Source organism: Microtus oregoni, unplaced genomic scaffold (genome assembly GCF_018167655.1).
Source record: "Microtus oregoni isolate MIOR12 unplaced genomic scaffold, Mior012 000023F_ref0000262, whole genome shotgun sequence".
Taxonomy (NCBI): Eukaryota; Metazoa; Chordata; class Mammalia; order Rodentia; family Cricetidae; genus Microtus; species Microtus oregoni.
In genome coordinates, this window is record NW_024543082.1 from 5,707,714 (window position 1) to 5,734,033 (window position 26,320).

General features: G+C 42.5%; 2 protein-coding genes across 2 annotated transcripts in view; both read right to left on the reverse strand.

The window, feature by feature from the left end:
* Nucleotides 1-26,320, reverse strand: part of LOC121461711 (protein mono-ADP-ribosyltransferase PARP14-like) — a 361,785-nt gene that overhangs the window by 230,382 nt on the left and 105,083 nt on the right. The gene's annotated exons all lie outside the window — the stretch shown is intronic.
* LOC121462036 (protein mono-ADP-ribosyltransferase PARP14-like) overlaps nt 1-26,320 on the reverse strand; it is a 44,045-nt gene that overhangs the window by 13,689 nt on the left and 4,036 nt on the right. Inside the window, exons 2-6 of the mRNA XM_041673461.1 lie at nt 25,324-25,454; nt 24,125-24,158; nt 18,075-18,308; nt 14,714-14,950; nt 10,410-12,661 (exon numbers count right to left, since the gene is read on the reverse strand). Coding sequence (XP_041529395.1) covers nt 10,410-12,661; nt 14,714-14,950; nt 18,075-18,308; nt 24,125-24,158; nt 25,324-25,454 — 2,888 coding nt within the window. The remainder of the gene's footprint in view (nt 1-10,409; nt 12,662-14,713; nt 14,951-18,074; nt 18,309-24,124; nt 24,159-25,323; nt 25,455-26,320) is intronic.

Here is a 26,320-nt window from a genome sequence, read left to right on the forward strand (position 1 = left end):
AGCCTGCCCGCAGCGAGCGGGGTGGGCCCTTTGTTCGCAAGCTAACCAAGCAGCACGGAGTTTCGATCTGGGCACCCACTGAAACATCATTGTGGTGAGTGAGTGCTGCGGCAGCTGGGAACATACCTCAGCCCGCCCACACTTCCTGGCCATCCTACAGGGGCTATACTGCCCAAACCGCCTCTCTCTTCCTATCCCATTCAGCTTATATCCAGATCCCCACACCCCCTGTCTCCCTCCCTCCCTCCCTCCTTTGGGGCATAGCGCCTCCCTGCCCAGCCTGCTAGGGCGCTGGGACCGAATCCGAACCGGGAGGACAAAGGGGTTGCCCGTAGCTCCTTTGTTCCCATAGCCTGCCCACAGCGAGCAGGGTGGGCCCTTTGTTCGCGAGCTAACCAAGCAGCGCGGAGTTTCGATCTGGGCACCGAGTGAAACATCATTGTGGAGAAACGTCTCTGGGGAGTGACATCACTGGGAAGGTACATCAGTGGGCAAGAAGACCTGATCCTGTAAAAGAAGATCCAAAGGGGAGTATTGGGAGGAAGAGATGGGCAGACGCCAATGCAGGAATTCTCCCAACAATCTGAAAAACAACACGAAACCACCAGAAGCCAGTGACCCCACAACAGGAGGACATGAACACCTTAATCAAGAAGAAGTAGAAAAAACTGACTTCATGAAAGTGATTGACACCATTAAACAGCATATAAAAAACGCCCTTATAGAAATGGATGAGAAGTATAATAGAAAGTTCGAGGAATTGAGTAAATCAGTGAATGATACCCTAGGAAACAAAGGAAAAACAATCAAGCAGATAAAGGAAACAGTTCATGACTTGAAAACTGAAATGGAGGCAAAGAAGAAAACACAAACAGAGGGCCGGCTGGACATGGAAAATCTAGGTAAACGAATAGAGACTACAGAATCAAGTATAACCAGCAGAATACAAGAGATAGAAGAAAGAATCTCAGATTCTGAGGATAACATAGAGAAAATAAACACTCTGATCAAAGAAAACAGCAAGTCCAACAAACTCTCATCACAAAACATTCAGGAAATATGGGACACAATAAAAAGACCAAACCTAAGAATAATTGGAGTAGAAGAAGGAGAAGAAGTGCAGCTCAATGGTCCAGAAAATATACTTAATAAAATTATAGAAGAGAACTTTCCCAACCTGAAGACAGATGTACCTATGAAGGTTCAAGAAGCATACAGAACACCAAATAGGCTGGATCAAAAGAAAACATCCCCTTGCCATATAATAATCAAAACACAAAATATACAGAATAAAGAAAGAATATTAAGAGCCGCAAAGGAAAAAGGCCAAGTTACTTATAAAGGTAAACCTATCAGACTTACACCTGACTTCTCTATGGAAACCATGAAAGCCAGAAGGTCCTGGATAGATGTACTCCAAAAACTAAGAGACCACGGATGCAAGCCCAGACTACTATATCCAGCCAAACTTTCATTCACTATAAATGGAGAAAACAAAATTTTCCAGGATAAAAACAAATTTAAACAATACGTAGCCACAAATCCAGCCTTACAGAAAATAATAGAAGGAAAATCACTAACCAAGGAGTCCAACAATGACCACAATAACTCAGACATCTAGAGACTCTTCACCAGCGCAAATCAAAGAAGGAAAACACACAAACGCTACTACTAAAAAAGTGACCAGAGTTAACAACCACTGGTCAATAATATCACTTAATATCAATGGGCTCAACTCACCTATAAAAAGGCACAGGCTAAGAGATTGGATACGAAAACAGGATCCAACATTCTGCTGTCTACAAGAAACACACCTCAACCACAAAGACAGGCACCTACTCAGAGTAAAGGGCTGGGAAAAGGCTTATCAAGCAAATGGACCTAAGAAACAAGCAGGTGTGGCCATACTAATTTCTAACAAAGTTGACTTCAAACTTAAATCAATCAGAAGAGATGGAGAGGGACATTTTATACTCATAACAGGAACAATTCATCAGGATGAAGTCTCAATCCTGAATATCTATGCCCCTAATATAAAAGCACCCACGTACGTAAAAGAAACATTACTAAAACTCAAGGCAGCCATCAAACCGCACACACTAATAGTAGGAGACTTCAACACTCCTCTCTCACCAATGGACAGGTCAATCAGACAGAAACCTAACAGAGAAATTAGAGAATTAATGGAGGTAATGAAGCAAATGGACTTAACAGACATCTATAGATTATTCCACCCAAAGAGGAAAGAATATACCTTCTTCTCTGCAGCTCATGGAACCTTCTCGAAAATTGACCACATACTTGGTAACAAAGCTAACTTACACAGTTACAAAAAAATATTAGTAACCACCTGTGTCTTATCAGAACACCATGAATTAAAGTTAGAATTCAACAACAATGCTACCCCCAGAAAGCCTACAAACTCATTGAAACTGAACAGTCAACTACTGAACCATACCTGGATAAAGGAAGAAATAAAGAAAGAAATTAAAGTCTTCCTTGAATTCAATGAAAATAAAGAAACAACATACTCGAACTTATGGGACACTATGAAAGCAGTCCTGAGAGGAAAGTTCATAGCACTAAGTGCCCACCTAAAGAAAACAGAGAAAGCACACATTGGAGACTTAACAGCCCACTTGAAAGCTCTAGAAAAAAAAGAAGCAGACTCAACTAGGAGGAGTAGAAGACTGGAAATAATCAAATTGAGGGCTGAAATCAACAAAATAGAAACACAGAAAACAATCCAAAGAATCAATGAAACAAAAAACTGGTTCCTGGAGAAAATCAACAAGATTGATAAACCCCTATCCAAACTAATCAAACGACAGAGAGAGAACACACAAATTAATAAGATCAGAAATGAAAAGGAGGACATAACCACAGACACAGAGGAAATTCAGAGAGTCATTAGATCTTACTACAAAAGCCTGCATGCCACAAAACTGGAAAATGTAAAAGAAATGGACGCTTTTTTAGATAAATACCATTTACCAAAACTAAACCAGGACCAGGTGAACAATCTAAACAGACCTGTAAGTCGCGAAGAATTAGAAGCTGTTATCAAAAACCTCCCTACCAAAAAAAGCCCAGGACCAGATGGTTTCAATGCAGAATTCTACCAGAACTTCCAAGAAGACCTAATACCTATACTCCTTAATGTATTCCACAATATAGAAACAGAAGGGTCATTACCAAATTCCTTTATGAAGCCACAATTACTCTGATACCAAAACCACTCAAAGACTCAACCAGGAAAGAGAACTACAGGCCAATCTCACTCATGAATATCGACGCAAAAATCCTCAACAAAATACTGGCAAATCGAATCCAAGAACACATTAGAAAAATTATCCATTATGATCAAGTAGGCTTCATTCCTGAGATGCAGGGCTGGTTCAACATACGAAAATCTATCAATGTAATCCAGCATATAAATAAACTGAAAGAAAAAAACCATATGATCATTTCATTAGATGCTGAAAAAGCATTTGACAAAATTCAACATCCATTTATGTTAAAAGTCTTGGAGAGATTAGGGATACAAGGGTCATACCTAAATATAATAAAAGCTATATACAGCAAGCCGACAGCTAACATCAAATTAAATGGAGAGAAACTCAAAGCCATCCCACTTAACTCAGGAACACGGCAAGGCTGTCCACTCTCGCCATACCTCTTCAATATAGTGCTTGAAGTTCTAGCAATAGCAATAAGACAACATAATAGGATCAAGGTTATTCGAATTGGAAAGGAAGAAGTTAAACTTTCGTTATTTGCAGATGATATGATAGTGTACTTAAGCGACCCCCAAAACTCCACCAAAGAACTTATACAGCTGATAAACACCTTTAGTAATGTGGCAGGATACAAGATCAACTCCAAAAAATCAGTCGCCCTCTTATACACAAAGGATATGGAAGCAGAGAGGGAAATCAGAGAAGCTTCACCATTCACGATAGCCACAAACAGCATAAAATATCTTGGGGTAAATCTAACCAAGGAAGTGAAAGATCTATTTGACAAGAACTTTAAGGCATTGAAGAAAGAAATTGAAGAGGATACCAAAAAATGGATGGACCTCCCTTGCTCTTGGATTGGGAGGATCAACATAGTAAAAATGGCAATTCTACCAAAGGCAATTTATAGATTCAATGCAATCCCCATCAAGATCCCATCAAAATTCTTCACAGATCTGGAGAAGACAATAATCAACTTCATGTGGAAAAACAAAAAACCCAGGATAGCCAAAACAATCCTATACAATAAAGGATCTTCTGGAGGCATTACCATCCCTGACTTCAAACTCTATTACAGAGCTACAGTAATGAAAACAGTGTGGTACTGGCATAAAAACAGAGAAGTCAACCAATGGAATCGTATAGAAGACCAGGATTTTATCCCACAAACCTATGAATACCTCATTTTCGATAAAGGAGCTAAAAGTATACAATGGAAGAAAGAAAGCATCTTCAACAAATGGTGCTGGCACAACTGGATGTCAAACTGTAGAAGAATGAAAATAGACCCATATCTCTCACCGTGCACAAAACTCAAGTCCAAATGGATTAAAGACCTCAATATCAGCCCGAACACACTGAACCTGATAGAAGAGAAAGTGGGAAATACCCTACAACAGATGGGCACAGGAGATGGCTTCCTATGTATAACCCCAGAAGCACAGACATTAAGGGCAACATTGAATAAATGGGACCTACTTAAACTGAGAAGCTTCTGGAAAGCAAAGGACATGGTCACTAAGACACAAAGGCAACCTACTGAGTGGGAGAAGATCTTCACCAACCTCGCAACAGACAAAGGTCTGATCTCCAAAATATATAGAGAACTCAAGAAACTAGACTTTAAAACGCTAATTAACCCAATTAAAAAATGGGGCACTGAACTGAACAGAGAATTCTCAGCAGAGGAAGTTCAAATGGCCAAAAGACACTTAAAGTCGTGCTCAACTTCCTTAGCAATCAGGGAAATGCAAATCAAAACAACTTTGAGATATCATCTTACACCTGTCAGAATGGCTAAAGTCAAAAACACCAAGGATAACCTTTGCTGGAGAGGCTGTGGAAGAACGGGTACCCTCATCCATTGCTGGTGGGAATGCAATCTTGTGCAACCACTGTGGAAATCAGTGTTTCGGTTTCTCAGGAAATTCGGGATCAACTTACCCCTGGACCCAGCAATACCACTCTTGGGAATATACCCAAGAGATGCTCTATCAAATGACAAAAGCATTTGTTCAACTATGTTCATAGCAGTATTATTTGTAATAGCCAGAACCTGGAAAAAACCTAGATGCCCTTCAATGGAAGAATGGATGAAGAAAGTATGGAATATCTACACATTAGAGTACTACGCTGTGGTAAAAAACAATGACTTCTCGAATTTTGCATGCAAATGGATGGAAATAGAAAACACTATCCTGAGTGAGGTGTCCCAGACCCAAAAAGATGAATATGGGATGTACTCACTCATAATTGGTTTCTAGCCATAAATAAGGACCACGGAGTCTACAGTAGGTGAACCTAAAGAAGCTAAGTAAGAAGGTGAACCCAAGGAAAAACATATAGTTGTCCTCTTGGCTAAGGGAAGTAGGCCAAATTTCCGGGGAGAAAATGGGATCTTGGGGGTGGGGTGGGATGGGGGTAAGGGGAGATGGGGAGAGAAAAGGTAGAAGGGAAGGAGGGGGGGACCTGGGAAACAGGAGAATTGGGATAAAGGAAAGGTGGATAGGGGAGCACGGAACCACAATTCTTAGTTAAGGGAGCCACTTTAGGGTGGGCAAGAGACTTGACCCTAGAGGGGCTCCCTAGTGCCCAAGATGAGGTTCCCAGTTAGTTCCTTGGGCAGCTGAGGATTGGGAACCTGAAATGACCCTATCCTAGAACAATACTGACGAATATCTTGCATATCATCATAGAATCTTCATCTGGTGATGGATAGATATAGAGACAGAGACCCACACAAGAGCACTGGACTGAGCTCCCAAGGTCCCAAGGAGGAGCAGAAGGAGGGAGAACATGAGCAAAGAATTCGGGACCACGAGGCGTGCATCCACCCACTGAGACAGTGGAGCTGATCTACGGGGAGCTCACCAAGGCCAGCTGGACTGTGACCGAAAAAGCATGGGATAAAACCGGACTCTTTGAACATGGCGAACAATGAGGGCTGATGAGACACCAAGGACAATGGCAGGGGGTTTTGATCCTACTTAATGTGCTGGCTTTGTGGGAGCCTAGCCAGTTTGGATGTTCACCTTCCTAGATATGGACGGAGGGGGGAGGACCTAGGACTTACCACAGGGCAGGGAACCCGGACTGCTCTGTGGACTGGGGAGGGAGGGGGAGAGGAGTGGGGGGAGGGGGAGAAGGGTGGGAGGAGGGGGAGAAGGGTGGGAGGAGGCGAAGGGAAATGGGAGGCTGGAAGGAGGTGGAAACTTGTTTTTTGTTTATGTTTTTTTTTCTTCTTTTCGCAATAAAAAAAAAGAAATTAGTCACTAAAGTAAAAAAAAAGAGTGTGACTGAGTAAGATAGATGATGAAGCAGACATCAGATATTTGAACAATTTACCCTACTTCAAAAGTGTATCATTAGTCATCAATAAATAAATAAATAAAAACAAAAAAAAAAGAACTTTGAAGAAAGAAATTGAAGAAGACACCAGAAAATGAAAAGATCTCCCATGCTCTTAGGTAGGCAGAATTAACATAGTAAAAATGGCAATCTCACCAAAAGCAATCTACAGATTCAATGCAATACCCACCAAAATCTCAGCAAAATTCTTTGCAGACCTTGAAAGAATGGTACTTAACTTCATATGGAAAAGCAAAAAACCTCAGGATAGCCAAACAATCCTGTACAATAAAAGAACTTCTGGAGGCATCACAATCCCTGACTTCAAACTCTACTACAGAGCTACAGTACTGAAAACAGCCTCATATTGGCGTAAACATAGGCAGAAGGACCAATAGAACCGAATTGAAGACCCAGATATTAATTCATATACCTTTGAACACCTTATTTTTGACAATGAAGCAAAACAATATCAAAAAAAGAAAACATATTTAACAAATGGTCTTGGAATAACTGGATATCAGCATGTAGAAGAATGAAAATAGATTTATATCTATCACCATACAGAAAACTCAAGTCCAAGTGAATCAAAGACCTCAACATAAAGCCAGCCACACTGACCCTCACAGAAGAGAAAGTGGGAAGTACACTTGAACACATTAGCACAGGAGATTACTTCCTAACCCCAGTAGCACAGACACTGACAGAAATAATTAATAAATGAGACCTCTTGAAACTGAAAAGCCTCTATAAAGCAAAGGACACGGTCAACAAGACAAATGACAGCCTACAGAATGGGAAAGATCTTCAGTAACTCCACATCAGACAGAGGTCTGATCTCCAAGATATACAAAGAACTCAAGAAATTGGTCATCAAAGAACAAATAATCCAATAAAAAATGGAGTACAGACCTAAATAGAGAACTCTCAACAGAGGAATCTAAAATGGCTGAAAGACACTTAAGGAAATGTTCAACATCTTTAGTCATCAGAAAAATGCAATTCAAAACAACTCTGAGGCCTGTAAGAACACCTCTTACACCTGTAAGAATGGTCAACATCAAAAACACTGATGACAACTTATGCTGCAGAGGTTGTGGGGTAAAGGGATCACTCCTGCATTGCTGGTGAGAGTGCAAATTGGTATAGTCTCTTTGGATTTCAATGTGGGGATTTTTCAGAAAATTAGGAAACAACCTTCTTCAAGACCAGTAATAACACTTTTGAGTATATATCCAAAGGATGCTCAATCGTGTCGCAAGAACATGTGCCAAACTATGTTCATAGCAGCTTTGTTTGTCATAGCCAGAACCTGGAAACAACTTAAATGCTCCTTGACCAAAGAATTGATATGGAAAATGTGGTACATTTACACAATGGAGTACTACATAGCAGAAAAAAATGACACCTTGAATTTTGCAGGAAAATGGATGGAACTAGAAAACTATTTTGAGTGACGTAACCCAGACACAGAAAGACAATCATCACATGTACTCACTCATAGGTGGTTTTTAAACATAAAGCAAAGAAAGCCAGCCTACAAACCAGAATCCCAGAGAACTTAACCAATAATGAGGACAATAAGAGAGGCTTACATAGATCTAATCTACATAGGAAGTAGAAAGTAGAAAAAGACAAGATCTCCTGAGTAAATTGGGAGCATGCAGACCTTGGTGGAAGATTAAAGCGGGGAGAGGACAGGCAGGGAGGAAAGCAAAGAAAAATGTAGAGGTAACCCAGACCCGGAAAGACAATTATCAATGTTCTCACTCATAAGTGGCTTTTAAACATAAAGCAAAGAAAACTAGACCACAAATCATGATCCTAGAGAACCTAGACAAAAAAAGAGGACACTAAGAGAGACACACATAGATCTAATCTACATGGGGAGTAGAAAATACAAGATCTCCTGAGTAAATTGGAAGCATGGTAATTTGGGAGAAGGTTGAAGGTGAAGGGAGAGGCAGGGAGGGGAGCACAGAAAAATGTAGTGTTCAATAAAAATCAATATAAAAAAACAAGATCTTATATAATTCGGGCTGGCCTCAAATTCAGTTTGTAGCCAAGGATAACCTTGACTTAGAATTTCTGATCCTCCTCCCTCCATCTCCCTAGTGCTGTTTTTACAGACTTGTGGCTCCACACCGTGTTTATGCAGTGCTAAGGGACTGAACCCAGGACATCCTGCCTGCTAGGCAAATGCTCTTTCAACTGAGCCTCAGCCAAGCATTGGTGTGGGAAGTCCTTCTGTCTATGTGCTGCTTTTAATGGTTAATGAATACATCTGTTTTGATCAATGGCTTAGTAGAAAAGGGCAAGGCGGGAGTTCCAAGGAGACAGATGAAGAGAGAGTAGGCAGTGTCAGAGAGAAGCCATGTAGCCCCGTTAGAGACAGATGCCAGGTGGAACCTTGCCGGTAATACACAGCCATGTAGCAATACACAAAACATTAGAAATGGGCTAACCAAAGATATAAGAGCTAGCTAGCAATAGGCTTAAGTGATTGGCCACGCAGTGATTTAAATAATATAGTTTTGTGTGATTATTTCAGGAGTCTGGGCAGCTGCAAAATGAACAAGCAGCCTCTGCCTACAAAGCATGTGTCTTTAAATCAGAACAGTGAAAACAAAATGCTCAGAACTGTCTGAGTGACAGAAAGGACAGATCACCCAACTCTGAGTCCTAACCCCCCGAAGCAATCAGAAGGGTAAGGCAGACATTCCCAGGAGGACACGGCTACAAGCATGCAGAGCAACCTGCAGCTACTGGTCAGGAAGAAGGTACCAGCCTGCCCTGCTTCAGATAGATATGGTTCCAATGAGTAGAGCCTGTCTTGAAAGGGTATGAAATACTTTTCAGGAAGAAGGGAGGGAAAACAGGTCTCACTATGTAGCCCTCGATGGGCTGGAATTCGACGTAGACCTAGCTTGCCTTGAACTCACAGGAATTGCCTCCCTGTCTTCCAAGTGTTGTAATTAAAGGCATATGCCACCATGTCTAGCTAAATTCTTTCTTTCTTTCTCTCTCTCTCTCTCTCTCTCTCTCTCTCTCTCTCTCTGTCACACACACACACAAACATGCACAGACACACATATATACACACATGCACGTGAGCGCAAACACACAATCTTGGGCTGATGAATAAGGCAGAGAGGGTAAGAGCAGTGGCTGCTCATGCCTATATCCCCAGTGTGTGTGTGTGTGTGTGTGTGTGTGTGTGTGTGTAGTTGAGACAGGAGGATTACTAAGGCTTTCTGACTGCCAGTCTATCCAAAAACATGAGTTCCCTAAAACATATCCACAAAACAAGAATTGTCCTTACACGATTCCCAACATCTGGACCTTCGTCCCACCTGCCCACTCCTTCCTCACAAGGACCCACAGATAAGATCCGGGAACTGAACTCCCTTGTCAACTACAGAACCCAAGGTCACCCTTTCTCGTGTCATTGGTTAAACTCCTATCACCTGCATCCCACATGCACTCCCATACCTGTAACTGACAGAAGCCAGCACTAGATGGAGCAGACAAGACATATGGGAAATGATGAAGATGAGGAGAGCCGTGCAGTGTCCCCTACTATGGACCACAGTTACCGGGATGTAGTGAGCCATCCCAGAGCCCTTCAGATCCTTACAGACACACCATCTCTACTCCTGATTTGGGAAGAAGCCAGAGAAGAGGGAAAATGTTTGAGGTCTGAGTACGAGAATAGGGAATTTTCCTCAGTCCTTTCCCTCCACCATGTCTTCCTTTGGTCCTCAATAAAGCTGGCAGAGGCCAGTGACATCACTGCACATTGTTGGTGACAGGGACACTCACCTTGGCATTCTGCACACCTTCTTCCACCAGCCGGATTTTCAGGCCTTCTGGGGACACCAGCACATAGTCCTGTGTCTGTAGTTTCTGTGGCATTTTCCAAGGTTGAACTAATTCTAATGCTTGTAAATCAGAAGGATAAGCTGTGTGGGAAAGGGTGGCTTTATATGTAGTTTCTACAGCTTCAGCAAAGGCCCCAGCAACCTTTGCAGATATGTCCACCAGATAAATCTTTTTCAAGGTGCACCTTGAAAAAGGCTGCCATTGGAAGTTGTCTTTGATGGCTGAAACAATGGTGGCCACACACTGGTCTAAAGGAAAGCCAAAGATTCCAGAGCTGATAGCTGGCATGGCTATGGACTGACACTTGACCTCCTCAGCTAAGGAGAGACTTCGTTCCACAGCTCTCTTTAATAGGCTCACGCACTCCTGGGCCTTATTTCTGTCCCACCGAGGCCCTATTGCGTGGATGACATAATGGCAAGGGAGGTTGCCTGCTTTTGAGATAACAGCATTGCCAGTTAGGACCAGGCCACCATTTCTCACTATTTTGTCACATTCTGCTTGAAGTTCAGGGCCAGCTGCATTTGAAAGAGCAAGGGCCAGACCATTAATGTGTTTCAGATTCTCATTTGCTGCATTCACGACCACATCGGCAGGAAACCGAGCCAGGTCTCCCTGCTGTACAATCAGAGTGACTCCAGGGGCTATGTCCTTCTGTAAGAGGCATTTCTGCCCTTTAAGGCTGCCTTTGTCCTTCTCTGCTGCCTCCTGGAGCTCAATGATGCATCCATACAGGCATTGGATCTCGCTTTTGTAATAGGATGCTTTGTCCTGGAAGAAGTGCCTAGCACCAGGCTTATCTATCTGGAACCTTTTAATGCAGACTGAATCCCGGATTTGCTTGACCATGTTCATGCACTCTAGAACTTTACTCTTGGGTCCAGTTAGTAAAATGCCTTTTGGTTCATCTTCCAGCTTAAAACTTGCCTGCACATTTGTCTTCCTTATCTTTGGCCAGAAATAATTCTTGTCTGCCCTTAAATACTCGATAATCAACAATGGTTCAATTTCTACCAGTCTTTCAATTTTCATGGTGTTTTTCAAGAACTCAAAAAGTTGACCATTTATTTCATTTACCTTTTTCACACAGCCTGCAATGATGACCTCAGCAGGGGTTCCTAAACTTAATTCATTCTTTATCATAATGCTTGCAATGGAGAGGTATCTCTTTTGCAAGAGGTGAATTTTCTTTTTCCATGCATTGCCTCTAAGAACTTCCTTGTCTTCAACTTCAATGATTTTATAACTGAAGGCATCAAGTATGCTCTTCTCTGCTTCTGCCAGGGCTTCTAAAGAACAGGCCGTCAAGAGAAGAGCTGTACCTTTCAGTTCATACTTGGCAAGAATTTTCTGTGCCTCAAAAAGAGTCTTGGAGAATTCCTGACTGTCTACTTGCTGCAGAAACATTAAGACTTCAGAAGGAATCTGGACATCTTTCTGAGGCATGGAATACACCTTTTCCTGGATGTCACTCTTTACTTTATACACATCTGCACGGAATCCCTTAAAGCACAGGTGCTGAGTGGCAGCATCGTAATGAATCTCCATCTCTGGATTCTCTTTCCTTAGATCATCCAGGAAACCACTGTGTTGCAAAAGAAAGTGTTTCCCCGGAGAAATGGCCACTTTCTCCTTCAGACTCTGCTCCTCCTTTCGGACCTTCTCCGTGGTGCTGTCTATCAACTCCTTGATTTTCTGGCCGATGTCTTGGACATCTTCTGATTTCCCGGCTAAGGTGAGACTCTCCTTATCAAACTCAATGAGAACCCTGTCATCTCCTACCTCATGCTGTAGGATGTCCCACACTGGCGGATACACTTCAAACACCTTAACTTCGTACTTAGCCTTGATGCCAGACAGCACTTCGGAGGCGTCTCTCTGCCAGGTCTTGATGCTTGGTCTGTGATTGACTAAGGAGGCAGCAGGTCTGACGGTCACTGTACCGTTGATGTCAGACCATGTTAGTTCACAGTGACAGTGTCTCATTTTGTCATTTATGTCCTCAGTCAGATGGTTATGTTTTTGAAAGAACTTCCACAAAGGAAGGCCCAGTGAGTATTGGAAAGATGCTGGAAGCTTGACCAGTGGCTTCTCATCACCATACAAGGCTGTGCCCAGGGAAGGATAATAGGGGAAGACAGACAGTGGCATTCTGTTGAAACTGTGCTTTTTGGCCAGAATGATGTCTAACACTTTAAAAACAAAACAAAACAAACAAAATAACAGCAATCTCAGTGTCACGCATTTCCAAAGAACACAAAAGAAAACAAACTTTTCTAGAGGGCAAAAGTCTCTGCTGTTTGTAGAACTCAAAGGTGGCATTCTCCCGTGTGCTCAGCTGTAGACTGATGCGAACCGCAACAAGACAGACTCCATTTAGGGCTATGATGACTTTATACCCAAATCGCTCTATACTGAAATCATGCTTGAGTCTATTGTTTTTCTGATGTCACTGATGTATGCCTTGCAATTAGAAACAAACACAAATTTGGACACAAGCATGGGGTTGGTGTTTGTACCAACTTAAGGAATGGTTTAAGGGCTGGAGAAATGGCACATTATTTCATAGTACTAGGCTTCTGTTCGAAAGGACTTGGGTTCAATCTCCAGCACCCACAAAACAGCTCACAACTGTTTGTAACTCCTGTTCCAGGATATCCAACACCCTCACAAGGATGTACATGGAGACAAAACATCAATGCACATAAAATAAAATATAAATAATTTTTTTAAAAAAAGATTATTTTTTCCCAGCAACGGTGTGCAAGCATAATTCTCAGCACTTGGGAGGCAAAGGCAGGTGAATCTCTGTGAATTCAAGGCCAGCCTGGTCTACAAGAGCTAGTTCCAGTACAGCTAGGACTGTTACACAGAAAAACCCTGTGTAGAATTAAAAAATGAAGAAGTTTTTAATCCTCTGAGTATATTATTCTGCATTTGGTCCCTTCCTTTATAGTCCTAGAATCTAACTTCCATTGTTAACTTCATTTCTCAGGAGAAGAGAGTTGTACCAGAGCTCTGTGTAACTTTCCCAAGGGCTTTACATGAATTTCCAGTGTTTACTCTTGGCAGTGACCTTCTCAGGTAGAGATTCTATTACACCCATAGATAGAGGTGAAAAAGTAGATGCTGGGGAAAGTCAGGGTTCTATAAACCTAGGGAAATATCTGAGCTAATTGCCAGTGTGAGCCAACCCAGACCTTATATTCTTGCCCCTATACCAAAGCAAAATCATCCTCACAGTCATTGGAGAGTCCATCCCCAGAGATCACAATTTAGTAAGGCCTTCCCCATTATATCTCCCGGTCACCATGTGTACATGGACAGCCACCACAACCCACCCCTGACTGAATGCTCACGTTCTCTCTCTTTCTCCAGGACTCTGCTCACTTTGTTTTAGCTGTTGGGCAAGAGTAAGTAGTATCAGCATGGAAATTAGAGTCAGTCCTGCAACAACTTGGATTTAAATGGCACCCATGGCAGAAGGATGCTAAAATATGATACCCTGGTGACAGACTCAGTCCTAGGGCATGTATCAGGTCTGAGGGAAGGAATGTGACCTTCAGAGGCCCAACCTCCCACAGGGCTCCAGAGAGGCTAGACAGCCTGAGTGACCTCCAGCTCAGACTCAGCACCCCCTTAGGCCAAGCACTGCTGAGGGACTGTTTCCTTTCCTCCTACAGCATCCTCTGAGGTAACTCCAACACTACCTCTACAGATGGGAAAACAGAAGGGTTAAGTGCTCACGAAGGTCACCATGCCAGTGACCATCAATCAGGATTGTAACTCAAGTCTGTCAGACTCAAGAACCACTGACGATGTTGTCAACAACAGGACTTTCATCTCCTCTTGAGGATATGAGAAATCTCTATTACCCCATCTCAGCACAGGCACAGCACAGGGGGAACAGGAACGCTTTCTAGAACTCTACACGCTTCTGAGTCCATCTCTCCCTAAACTTGTTGATTAGAGAATCAATGCAGGGACATAAAACACAGATCTATGGCGGTGAGTACGGCCTGTCAAAGTTCCTAGAATGGCGACCTTCAGTCACAGGCCAGACTCCTCAGAGACTCTCCCTGTCTCTCATGAGCTTGTGCTGCTTCTCCAGAGCCTGCCTTGCTGCCCTTGTTCTGCACCAAATCCAGATGAATGAGAGATTGGTGCCATTTCTGACAGATTAAGGAATGGCTGAAATGGCCAACCATCCAGGTCTTCCCGGGTGGCAGGCCAAGACACATTACCTTTGCTGTCTGAAAACTCAACCAGCGCCGAGCTCTCTTCTGGGAAACACTCAACATGGGTGACTTTTCCGCCCCCATTGCAAGAGCTTTCAAAGTAGACCTGTAGCTGGTAGTCATCTACCCCAGGAGGCAGGTTTTCCACTGTAACTACTTTTGTTATTTCCAGAAGTCTCGGGGCAAGCCATGGATGTCGGTTTGAACAGTGACTGATACAATCACTAATAAATTTTTTGGTATCTACAAAACAGAAAGAAAACGAGAAAATTTCAGTGGCATCTCTATATGGTATGGAAGAAATGGCTTGGCTCCAACCCAGAATGGGACTAGTGAGCTACTGTATTTTCTCCTACTGAGCTGCCCTTTGGCCATGGCCAACCCTCCTGTGCACAGTCCTCACAATGCCACCCCTCTCCCCAATTTCTCAAGACCATTTATTCCCACTATGGCAGCAGGTAGGAGCCCACATCCACAGCCAGGCTCCTGACTCCAAACACGTATCCAAATAGCACTTTCAGTTTTATTTTCATGTTGCGACGAAAAAGTAGACATGAATCAGGTGATGGTGGTGCACGCCTTTAACCCCAGCACTTGGGAGATTGGAACAAGCAGATTTCTGTGAGTTTGAGTCTGGTCTACAGAGCTAGTTCCAGAACAGCCAAGGCTACACAAAGAAACACTGCCTCAAAAAAACACAGCCAAAGCCAAAAAAAATTTTAAAAAAGAAATAAAAATAAAAAGCCAACAACAGCAACTAAATCCAACTAGTTATGTTTTTGAAGTTCCTTTTGTCCTTGTATATACAACTGCCTGCGTCTGCAATGCCCATGTCTACAGTGCCCCTGTCTTTACTGCCTGTGCATGCAATGCCTGTCTCTGCAATGCCCATATCTGCACTGTTTGTGTCTGCAATGTCTGTGTCTACAATGCCTGTGTCTGCACTGTTTGTGTCTGTAATGCCCCTGTCTGTAATGTTCTTCTCCGACATGGGAGACAGAGATATTTTGTGAGGCTAAGGATCAAACTGAACCATGCTACCAACACAGGGCTATGTCTACAGCCCTCCTCTATTTTTTCAGTTGGTCTTACTTTCCGGACTCAGCCTATCTCTTTTAAATTAACAGGCAGATGGTGGGCCTGTCATGCCAATCATTATGCTGGGATCTGAGAAATGAAAACAAGTCCTTGCTTGTATATCACTGGGAAGATATTGATCTTGAGCAAAGTTGAATTGCCTTTTGTTGCTCCAATAAGGAACAGATGAAAGAGGGACTGACTCAGACCATATATGGTCTATATTTGGTCTCTAATTTGAACACTAAATGGGGGGGGGTTGCCAAACAGATAAGAGGAGGGAGCAGAGACAGCATGAACAAGCTTGGTGTCCTTTGGAGAGGGTGCTGGAGAAAACACTCAGGTGGGGACAACTATGCAGGGTCCTGTCTCCCACCCTTCTCAGGTTACTACACCTGGGAAACAACCTCTCTTTCATCTCCATTATTCATTGACATACATGCCTCCCTCCTCCTCCCAGAATGAGTTCTTCTAGAGAGGGAACTATGATTTTAGCCACCTTTATGCCTCAGCCCCTAAACTGATACCTGGTCCATAACAGTGGCCATAGTTTGGACCGAAACTGTCACTGAGGAACACGAGTTAAAGTCTTAGTCCTCAACTAGGTGCTATTGAGAAGTAATGGATCCTTTAACAAGTGAGGCCTGTGGGAAATGTCCCAGTTGTTGATGGGGAAGATAGGGACAAGATGATGCTGGCTTCTCTGTCTCTGTCTGTCTCTCTGTCTCTCTCTCTTTCTCTCTCTTTCTCCTTTATACAGCCACCATGCAGACCGCCTCAACCTAAGCCCTAGGGCAGCAGGCTAGCTGACCATGAACTGAAGCCACCCAAACTGTGAATTATCATAAACCTTTCTTTTTAGAGGCTGATGACATCAGGGGTTTGTTACAGTAATAGAAGCTAAAAAAGAATGCACTCAAAATTGTTGATCAATGAACAGAAGCAAGGTCATTTCAATTTAAATTTCCCTTTATGAGTCTGGAGAGATGGTTCAGAGGTTAACAGTCCTTCCTGCCTTTGCAGAGGACTGTGATTCAGTTCCCAGCATCCACTTGGAAGCCCAGGACCACCTGTAACTTTAGTTCCATGGAATCCAAGGCCCTCTAATGACTGCTTCAGGGACTGCATGCATGAGGTATACAGCTATACTTGCAGGATGTACATATAAAATAAACAATCTTTAAATTTCTGTTTATAATAAATAATATGAAACTTGAAATAACTGTCCTTTATCAAATCCTCACTATGCCTGAGGTACCATCTCACCAATCTTCACAGGAATTTATGTAAGTTTGATCACCACCATTTTATGGATGAGTAGATAAGGACCAGAGAAAATAATAACTTGGTCATCTTCATACAACTAGCTAAGTGACAGGACCAGAATTCTGATCACAGCACCTATGAGCTTGACTGACACCCACTGCTGTACCCGTGGGATATGGGGCTTAGATTTGGAAATCTGCCATGTTTTAGGTGGAGCTGGGTCCTGCTTATGACAATGACCTAACAGAGCAGTCATTTTCTTTTCCATGTTTATGTGTGTGCACATGCCAGTGCATGTGTGTGCGTGCAACTGGAGGTCAGAGGGCAACTTGTATGAGTCCCAGGGATCAAACTCAGGCTGTCAGACTTGGCCGCAGTGCCTTTGCCCATTCTGCCATAGTGCTGGCTGGGGCACTCATTTTCCCCAAAAAGTGGGCTCTCTCTTCTCTACATGTGTGACCATGAAAGGGTTACATCATGAGAAGTGCTGTGTGGTAAAAGAATAGGAAAAAGGGGAGTGGAAGTTGTTGACTGCTCGGGTCCAATTCCAGTTCCTCCATCTCTCAGCAACATCGAGCCCTGTCTTAGGGTTGTTAAAAAGAATGAATAAATTAACACACAGAGAGATTGGCAGGTGCCTGACACTAAGTCTGTTGGCATCATTGCCTTACAGAAGTGTGGCATGGTGACAGGTCAGTCTTAACTCCTCCTTGGGAAGTAGAGGAAGAGTTCAAACTTGTCCACTAGGAATCACCTGGGACTTTCTATTTCTCCCACCACCCCACCCCACTCCACCCTCTTAAACAATCATATAATAAAGGGCAGTTTTTTAAGCAGACCCAAATTGGATCTCAAAATGAATTTGTTCATCTTTCCAAAATCTGGGAGGACAGAAATATAAATTGGCTTAGAGGCCTCATTTACTCACTACAGCAAAGTGTCACACACTCAGAGATGTCCCAAGCCCTGTTGTGTGCTGGACAGAAGCCTGGGAATGCAGGGCCTCCCTGGTCCTGGGGCTCACCTATAGGCTTCTGAAAGGTAACCACGGCAACGCCAAAATCTTGGATCACTTCCACCTTAAAGTCGTCACTGGGGAGGCCACTTATATTCTCCACTAGGAAGGTCAGCACTATGTCAGTCACTTTCTCAGGCAGGTTTTCAAATACCACCATGGAGGAAACAGTTTCACATTCTTTCGGGATATCTTCTGTTTTTTCTGATCTGTTGCTGGGAGAATGTATTGTATCCAAATCATCTGGGGAAATTGGAAATGACAATGAAAGGTGTATATTCATGGTTTTATTAAGTAAATTATCCTGAGACAACCCTAACCTTATCCATATTTTGGCTAACTCTGCTAAAAGGAAATCTCAGATAGTGCAGCTTCTGCTTTAGTGAATTAAAAATTAAAATATAGCTGGGTATGGTGGTGCCCACCTTTAGTCCTAGCACTTGGGAGGCTGAGGCAGGCAGATCTTTGCTATGGGACAATTGTCTTCTACACTGTAAAGATATGTCACTTGTATGCTTTAATAAAATGCTGATTGCCTAGTAGCCATGTGTAGGGCCCATGGGTCTACCCCTCCTCTAGGGGTTCATCTTGAGGACAGTTTCTGGCCAGGCATCTTGTTGCATTTTCTCTCTAAACATCCCGTTTGTTCCTGTGCTCCCTCTGACCCCCATGGTGGTTAGCTATAGGGCCATTGTTTACTCCATTTTGGGCATGGTAATTTCCCCTCTGCCTGGAGGAAATTCCATTGTGCAGCAGTTAGGTATATAAGGGATTTCCTAAACTTAAATAAATAGCATTTGGCTTATTTCCTCTCTACTGACCCAGGCCTCTTATATGTTGTTTTAATCTCCAGGCCCTTGCCTGGCTCACAGATGGTACTGTGGCATGCGAACTGTACTGAAGAGAGTAACACAGGTGTTATTACAGTTGGAGGCCTATCAGCAAGATGGGAAATAGGGGACCCCTGAGAGAGCACCCTCAGAGGCTGGCCAGCAGGTAAGAAATTGATGGTGAGGGTGAATTGAAAATGGGTACTAGTAATTCAGTATTGATGAGCCAATTGATAAGGCAATTGATAATTCTTTTAAAGAAGCAAGAGCCAATTGCTTGAAGGGCCAATTGATAGTTTTTTGTTGTTGTTGTTGTTGTTGTTTTTTTTTTTTTTAGAGAAGCAAGGCAAACAAGGCACCAGTATTAAAACTAAGACAGCACAAGAGTTCATTAAGACAGTTTTCTTTGATGTAAGTTAGTTTATTGCCTAATTTTTTGAGAGAGTTTAATCTCTTGTTTCTACAAGCAGAAGGCTTTATTATTTCTGATTGGGAGCAGGTAAAAGTAAAAAAGAAATTAGAAAATTTGGCAAAAACCTTTGAAGAGATTCAGGTTAAAGAATCTGTGAAGTCTATTAAGAGCTTTGAGGAGGGGAAAGTTAAAAGTACTAAAAGGGATATAAAATAGAAAGAAGAAATTTTAGAAAGGGAGATTGTACTGCTAAAAAGGAATTTAGGAAAAGAAGAAAGGCAGCTTTGCAGGCTTTGCATACCTTTGCATACCTGTCTTTCAGGACGAGATTGTTATGGATAGGTGAAATGCAGGAGAATTGCGCAGTTGGCTGGCATGGGAAAGTGCATGGGCTTAGCAGCACAGATTACTTACGACCCTGCTGTTTATGCTCACATAGCTGCCATGGCCATTAATGCCTGGAAAGCTTTACCTAATAAAGGAGCAGGGAAACAACTGGCTAAGGTCCTTCAAGGACCTTCAGAACTTTATCCTGAGTTTGTTGATTGTTACTGCTGGGAAGTTGCATTTTTGGGAATGTGGACACAGCTATGCCTGTCATAAAACAATTGGCCCATGAAAATGCTAACAGATACAGTCAGGAGGCTATGCCTCCCCATAAAAATAGGAGTTTAAATGACTTTATCCAGTTATGCAGGGACATTGATTGCACTCACATGATGGGACAGATAATTGTTTCTGTCCTTAGGGGGAGTCAAGGTGGAGCCAGGTCAAGGACTTCTTTTTAATGAGACAACCTGGATGCATCAAAAGGAACTGCCCTGCTGGTAAAGGGACATTTAATCAGCCCAGGGGAAATCCAGGTGTTTGCTCAAAATATCAAAAGGGTACCCATTGGGCTAATGACTGTCACTCTAAAACTGACATTCAAAAGAATCTCATTCCGTTTTGGGAAATGGGAGTAGGGGCCTGTCCCCCAGCTCCCAAAACACAAATACACAGGGTCATGAGTGAACTGGTTGCTCCCCTCAGATTCATTCCTCAAGAAATGCCTCACTGTCTACGACCCTGTCTGAGGCACCCCAAGAAGTACAGGCCTGGTCCTCTGTACCTCTGCCCAGGAAGTATTGACCCCAAAGATCAGTGTGCAGGCCTTGGGGACTGGAGTATATAGATCTATTCCAGAGGGTTCAGTAGGGTAGAAGTAGTTCAGCACTTAAAGGAATTAAAATTTTACCAGGAATTATAGACTGTGGTTGTGCTGGAGAAATTAAAATTATGGTTGAAGCTGGGTGGGAGTCCTTGTCATCCCTCAAGGAGCGAGAATAGCTCAACTAGTGCTTTTGCCCATGTTTTGCTCTACTAATCCACTCTTTAAACAGGAACAAGGGGACAAGGGGTTTGACTCCATGGAATTCCCTGGAGCATTTTGGGTTTCTAGTCTAGAGAACAGCCCATATTTACATTAACAATTAATGGGAAAAGATTCCAAGGCCTTCCAGATACAGGGGCTGATAGTGATTGCTTAAAAACACTGGTCTGCAGCCTGGCCTCTACAGCCAGCCTCTATGGCAATACAGGGGGTAGGAATGGCCAGTTCTCCAGAGTTGCAGTACCCAATATTTAGATTGGAAGGATGAAGAAGACCATAAGGGCATTTTTAAACCATTTGTCCTGGAACACCTCCCTTTCAATTTGTGGGAAAGAGATGTTTTGTAAGCTATGGGAGCAGTTCTGACCACTGAACCTGTGCAGCACATGTAACAGCATCAGTGAGGAATGGCTCACAGGGTTAGACAACTCGCTGTGTAAGTGTGAGGGCTGGAGCTTGAATCCCCAGCTCCCTTGTAAAGAGCTGGGCATGGCTACATGTGCCCAACGTAGAGAGCATAAATGGCCAGATCCATAGAGCTCCCTGGCCAGAAAGCCTAGCCAAAGGGGCAAACCTAGGTTCAGTGAGAGAACCTGTCTCCAGGCCAGAAGGTAGAGTGCTTCAGGTAAAGAATTTGTTTCCCTAAGACTTGGGTGTCTGCATCTCTTGGTTGTTCTTGCTTGCCTTATCCAGTATGGTTCTTCATTTGGTGCCCTTTACATGGGTCTTATTAGCTGCTCCTTCATTTAACTCTGGGCAGGACATGGCCCTGCCCACCCACCAGGAAACAGGAAACCCCACCCAGTCCCAGTGCTGACTGTTTCCTGTAGTAGATGAGGCTTGTGCTCAGAAGGTAGGGTCCATCTAAGATATACCCAGTGCTCACCTCACAGAGCACTGCTACCCAGAGAGGCACACAGCAAGCGTCCACTACAAGTCCTGTCCTTCCTATTACTGGCCACCAAAACACGAGTGTCTATCACCAATTCCCAGATCTTCCTCTCCTCTCCTCAGCTGTAGACATCTACCAACACCAAAAAAGCTGGTTTCATTTCTCTGAAGGGAGCCCAAAGAGCTGGAGGCTCCCTTGGGGTTTGTGAGCAGCATGTTACAAACTGCTCAATGGCATGACATAGACTAGCTTTATACCCAGAACTGGTGCAGTGTGCACAGTTCATAGAGGTGGTGAATACACCTCCACCATGATGGACTGGGGGGAGCCAAAAGGCAAAGGAGCCTTAGTCCAAGTCATGCTGCTGCTTAGCATTTTACAAAGCACTCCTGGACAGAAAAGGATTACAGATACACAATAGGACAGATTCAGACATAAAAGACCTCTAAGTGAGACACAGTATGTTTAAAAATTGTACATAGGCATGGGAGAGAGAAGAAAGTGTAAAGAGACAGTAAATGTAATTAATATAAGAGTATAGACAGTCATAGATTAAATGAGTAAAGGTAACAAAATAAATATTTAACTTGTAGAAAAAGTAATAGAGTAAGAAAAACAAGCCACATAAAGATGGAAAATACACATAGAGTCAGGATTACACATATTATTATGTTTTCTTTGAAGTTTTTGACTGTTTAGGAACTAAGTACAGAGAGACACTTCATTGCACAGACTACTAAGCTAAACCACTATATGCTTTAAAGGTTTCTTGACTTCAGAATTTGATCTAAGGATTTGTTGCTTTGGAAAAGAGGTTCTGCTTTTGTTTCCACAGAGGATGAGAACTTATGGATTCTTTCCAGACTAATGTGGTTTGATAGATGAAGAGCCCTCAAAAGACCAAAATACTTTGCCCCAAAAAAGTAGGAAGCAGTTTGGAGATAACTATGACCAAATTTCCAAATATTGTTTATACATGTTTGTGTACATTTAAAGGGGGAATATGCTATAGATATGAATACTTTGTATTGGTATGGATCTTGGTTTATTGATAGAAATTTTACGTGAATTTTGTTATATATATATATATATATATATGTATTTCTGCTCTTGATTAAGATATTGTGTTTGTGTAGCTCATTTAAAATGTAATGTATAAGTAAGAAATATAGGCTAATAGATAATCATCTATAATAGTCAAGTTTGTTTTTATGTTAGTTAGGTTTTTCTAGATAGATATTCTTCAAATCTTTCAAAGACTACCAAATATGGCATTTAAAATGGTTTAATAATTTAGAACTTTTCATGACAGTGAGATGCATCTGCTCTTTACAGCACCAATTACTTCAAGAGGAAGATGGGTACTGAAGGGGCTCCTTATGGAGTTATTTAGGCATTTGGGCAAGAAACTGCTCTTGCCTGGACTGCTTGATGTGATGCTGTATGAACTGGACATGCAGGACCCACAGAGAAATGACTGCTAAACTTGCTAAAGGGGTTCCTGCTTCATGAAAGCGTCTACCAGCCTTCTTGCATGACACAGAAGAAAGTGATTGAAAAACTGCCATTAAAGGGAAAACTGTCTTTGAAATTTCCTGCTTCATGGAAAAGTCTGCTGGATACTATGGGCCCGTAGGCTGAAGATGGATGCCCTAATGATTCAGAAGAACTTTGGGTGACTGTCCATGCTGTGAGATGTCTCTGTCAATTCTAGAGTTTTGGATATTGTTTACACTGTACTTCCTGTTTACTTAGGTAGTAGGATATTCTTCTGGAGTCTTTGATGGAGTTGAAGAATATATAGTTATAGTTATACTTTTCCTTAGTTATGATAAAAGATAAAGTAGATATAAATGTTGCATCTGTAATTCTTCCTTAATACCTGTCTTGTTATATATAATTTTACTATGTTAAAAACCTTCCTTTTTATTTTAACAGAAAGGAGAAATGGTGTGGGAAGTCATTCTGTCTATGTGTTACTTTTATTGGTTAATGAATAAATAAACTAAGCCGGGCGGTGTTGGCACACGCCTTTCATCCCAGCACTCGGGAGGCAGAGGCAGGCAGATCTCTGTGAGTTCAAGACCAGCCTGGTCTACAAGAGCTAGTTCTGGGACAGGCACCAAAGCTACAGAGAAACCCTGTCTCAAAAAACCAAAAAGAAAAAAGAAAAAAAAAAGAATAAATAAACTTCTTTGGGCCAATAACAGGGCAGAACAGATCTAGGTGAGAAAAACTAAACTGAATGCTGGGAGGAAAAAGGCAGAGTTAGCTGAAGCCATGTAACCTCTGCCAGACACACCAGAACTTTATCCAGTAACCCACATAGCGATACACAGATTAATAGAGATGGGTTAGTTTAGGATATAACAACTATCTAGAAATATGCTTAAGCTATTAGCCAAACAGTATTGCAAATAATATGGTTTCTGAGTGATCATTTCAGGTCTAAATGGCTGGTAACTAAAGAGCAGCCTCTTACAACACAAGCTACTTGTTTAATAAACGCAAAACTTCCTGGTGAATAACAGGGTCAAGCTAGCTGAGACTTACCTTTCCCGACAGCAATGTTTTTAGGCTTGGATTCCTAAAACCCAAACAGTAAGACAGCATTAATACAAGAATCATTTCTTTTTGTTTGTTTGTTTGATTGGTTTTTGTCAGTTTAGTTGGTTGATTGGTTTTGTTTGTTTTTTTCAAGACAGGGTTTCTCTGTGTAACTTGTTCTGGTTGTCCAAGAACTCACTCTGTAGACTAGGCTGGCCTTGAACTCAAAAAGATCCAACTGCCTCTGTCTCTCCAATCCTGGGATTAAAAGTGTGTGCCCCCTCAGCCCAGCGACTATGAATTATTTCATATATAAATAAAACCCCTCTTGGGCCAGACTGGAAATGTAAATTAACTGAATTGATAATGACACATTTGGATACTGGGCTAGTGAATGGATCAAAAGCCACATGTTACATGGTGTCTTCTTTGCTGGTCACAACAATCACTGATGAAATGAGACACAAACAGGAGACTCCCATGAGGCAGATTAACCAGAGGTTTGCCTGACTTGGCACTTAGTTCATGTTTACTGTATGAACATGATGCACGTGCTTCAGAGAGATTCCTGACAATCTTCTTCACAGCTGAGGGAACAGCACATGCGGGGTACACTGCTGGCCTCAAGATGACTGAAACAAAGTGGCAGGCTTCTGATTATAAAGACGCTAAGACCAATGGATACAACTTTGACACCCCAAATATATTACTATTAAACCCCCCAGTCTTGACTCTTCCAAAAGTGACAGGTATATATACCTGTCTTGTTATATATATTTTTACTATGTTAAAAACCTTCCTTTTTATTTTAACAGAAAGGAGAAATGGTGTGGGAAGTCATTCTGTCTATGTGTTACTTTTTATTGGTTAATGAATAAATAAACTTCTTTGGGCCTATAGCAGGGCAATGCTTCTCCATTGTTTACAGTCCTTGCTCCCTCTGTAGTCCCAAGTTGCCGTTCTCAGTCTAGTGTGACTTAGGCCCTCATCTACCATTTTTCTTTTTGAGACATGGTCTTACTATGTAGCCTTGGCTGGTCTGGACTCACTGTGTAGATCAGAATAGCCTTAGACTCATAAATATCCTCCTACTTCTCCCTCCTGAGTGCTGGGATTAAAGGTGTGTGTCACCTCACCCAGCTCATCTCCACCATATTCATCATAGAGAATCCCACACACCTTGTAATAACACCCTGTGTCCTTACCTTTTCTGGAATTGCCTCCTTAGAGACTGAGGCTTCATCTGGGTCTTTGGGCAACTGGACAGTTAACTTGAATCTCCCTTTTCCTGGCCACACTAACTCATGATTTCCTTTCTCCAGAACATTCTGCCGAACTGAAATGTTAAACAAAGAAAAAAAGATTTTAAGCCAAATTGGAAGCAATCTTTACTCACATAATTAGGCAATGATTTCTACAGACTTCACTATTATGAGCGAGTAGCTCAGCCCATCTCCCTAAGCAGCAAGCCCTTGTAAAAGAAGGAGAACTTAGCACAGGGATGTGAATGTCACTTTGTGTGCATTATGCATGTTGTAGACTTGTGGGCATATGGAGGAGTGCACACCCCTGGTCACGTGGAGGCCACAGCAGGACACTGGGCATTTCCCTGCATTGCTCTTTGCCTTGCAGCCTGGATTTAGGATTTCTTACTGAACCTGAAGTTTGCCTGTTGGCTAGGCTTTCTGTGATCTGCCCATTTCTGCTCTCTATACTGGGCAAATGGAGCCATGCCCAGCTGTTGATGAGGGGGCTGGAGATTCAAACTCCAGCCCTCACGCTTATACAGCAAACTATCTAACCCAGTGAGCTGTTCTCCTGCCCATAAACTTACTGGGGTGTTGTTCATTTGTTTATGTTGCTTTATTGAGACAAGGACTTACTAGGTAGCCCTGGTTGACCTAGAACTTTCTCTGTAGACCAGGCTGGACTCAAAAGCACAGAGACCTGCCTGCCTCTGTCTCTCAAGTGCTGGGGTCAACGTAGGTGCTGCCACGCCCAGATTACTTTTTAATTTGCATTGCTTTATCTTAGTTATTGTGTGTTCTCCAAGGGCCTTGAGATTACAAACAGGGTTGCCAGCTCGTGGTCTAATGGAAGATCCTGAAAGCTTTTTTTAGAAGTGAGTACTAGAGGAAGTCAGATTCCCCAAGGGGAGAGGGGATGATCCTGGGACCCAAGCCCTTTACTCTTTCTGTATCA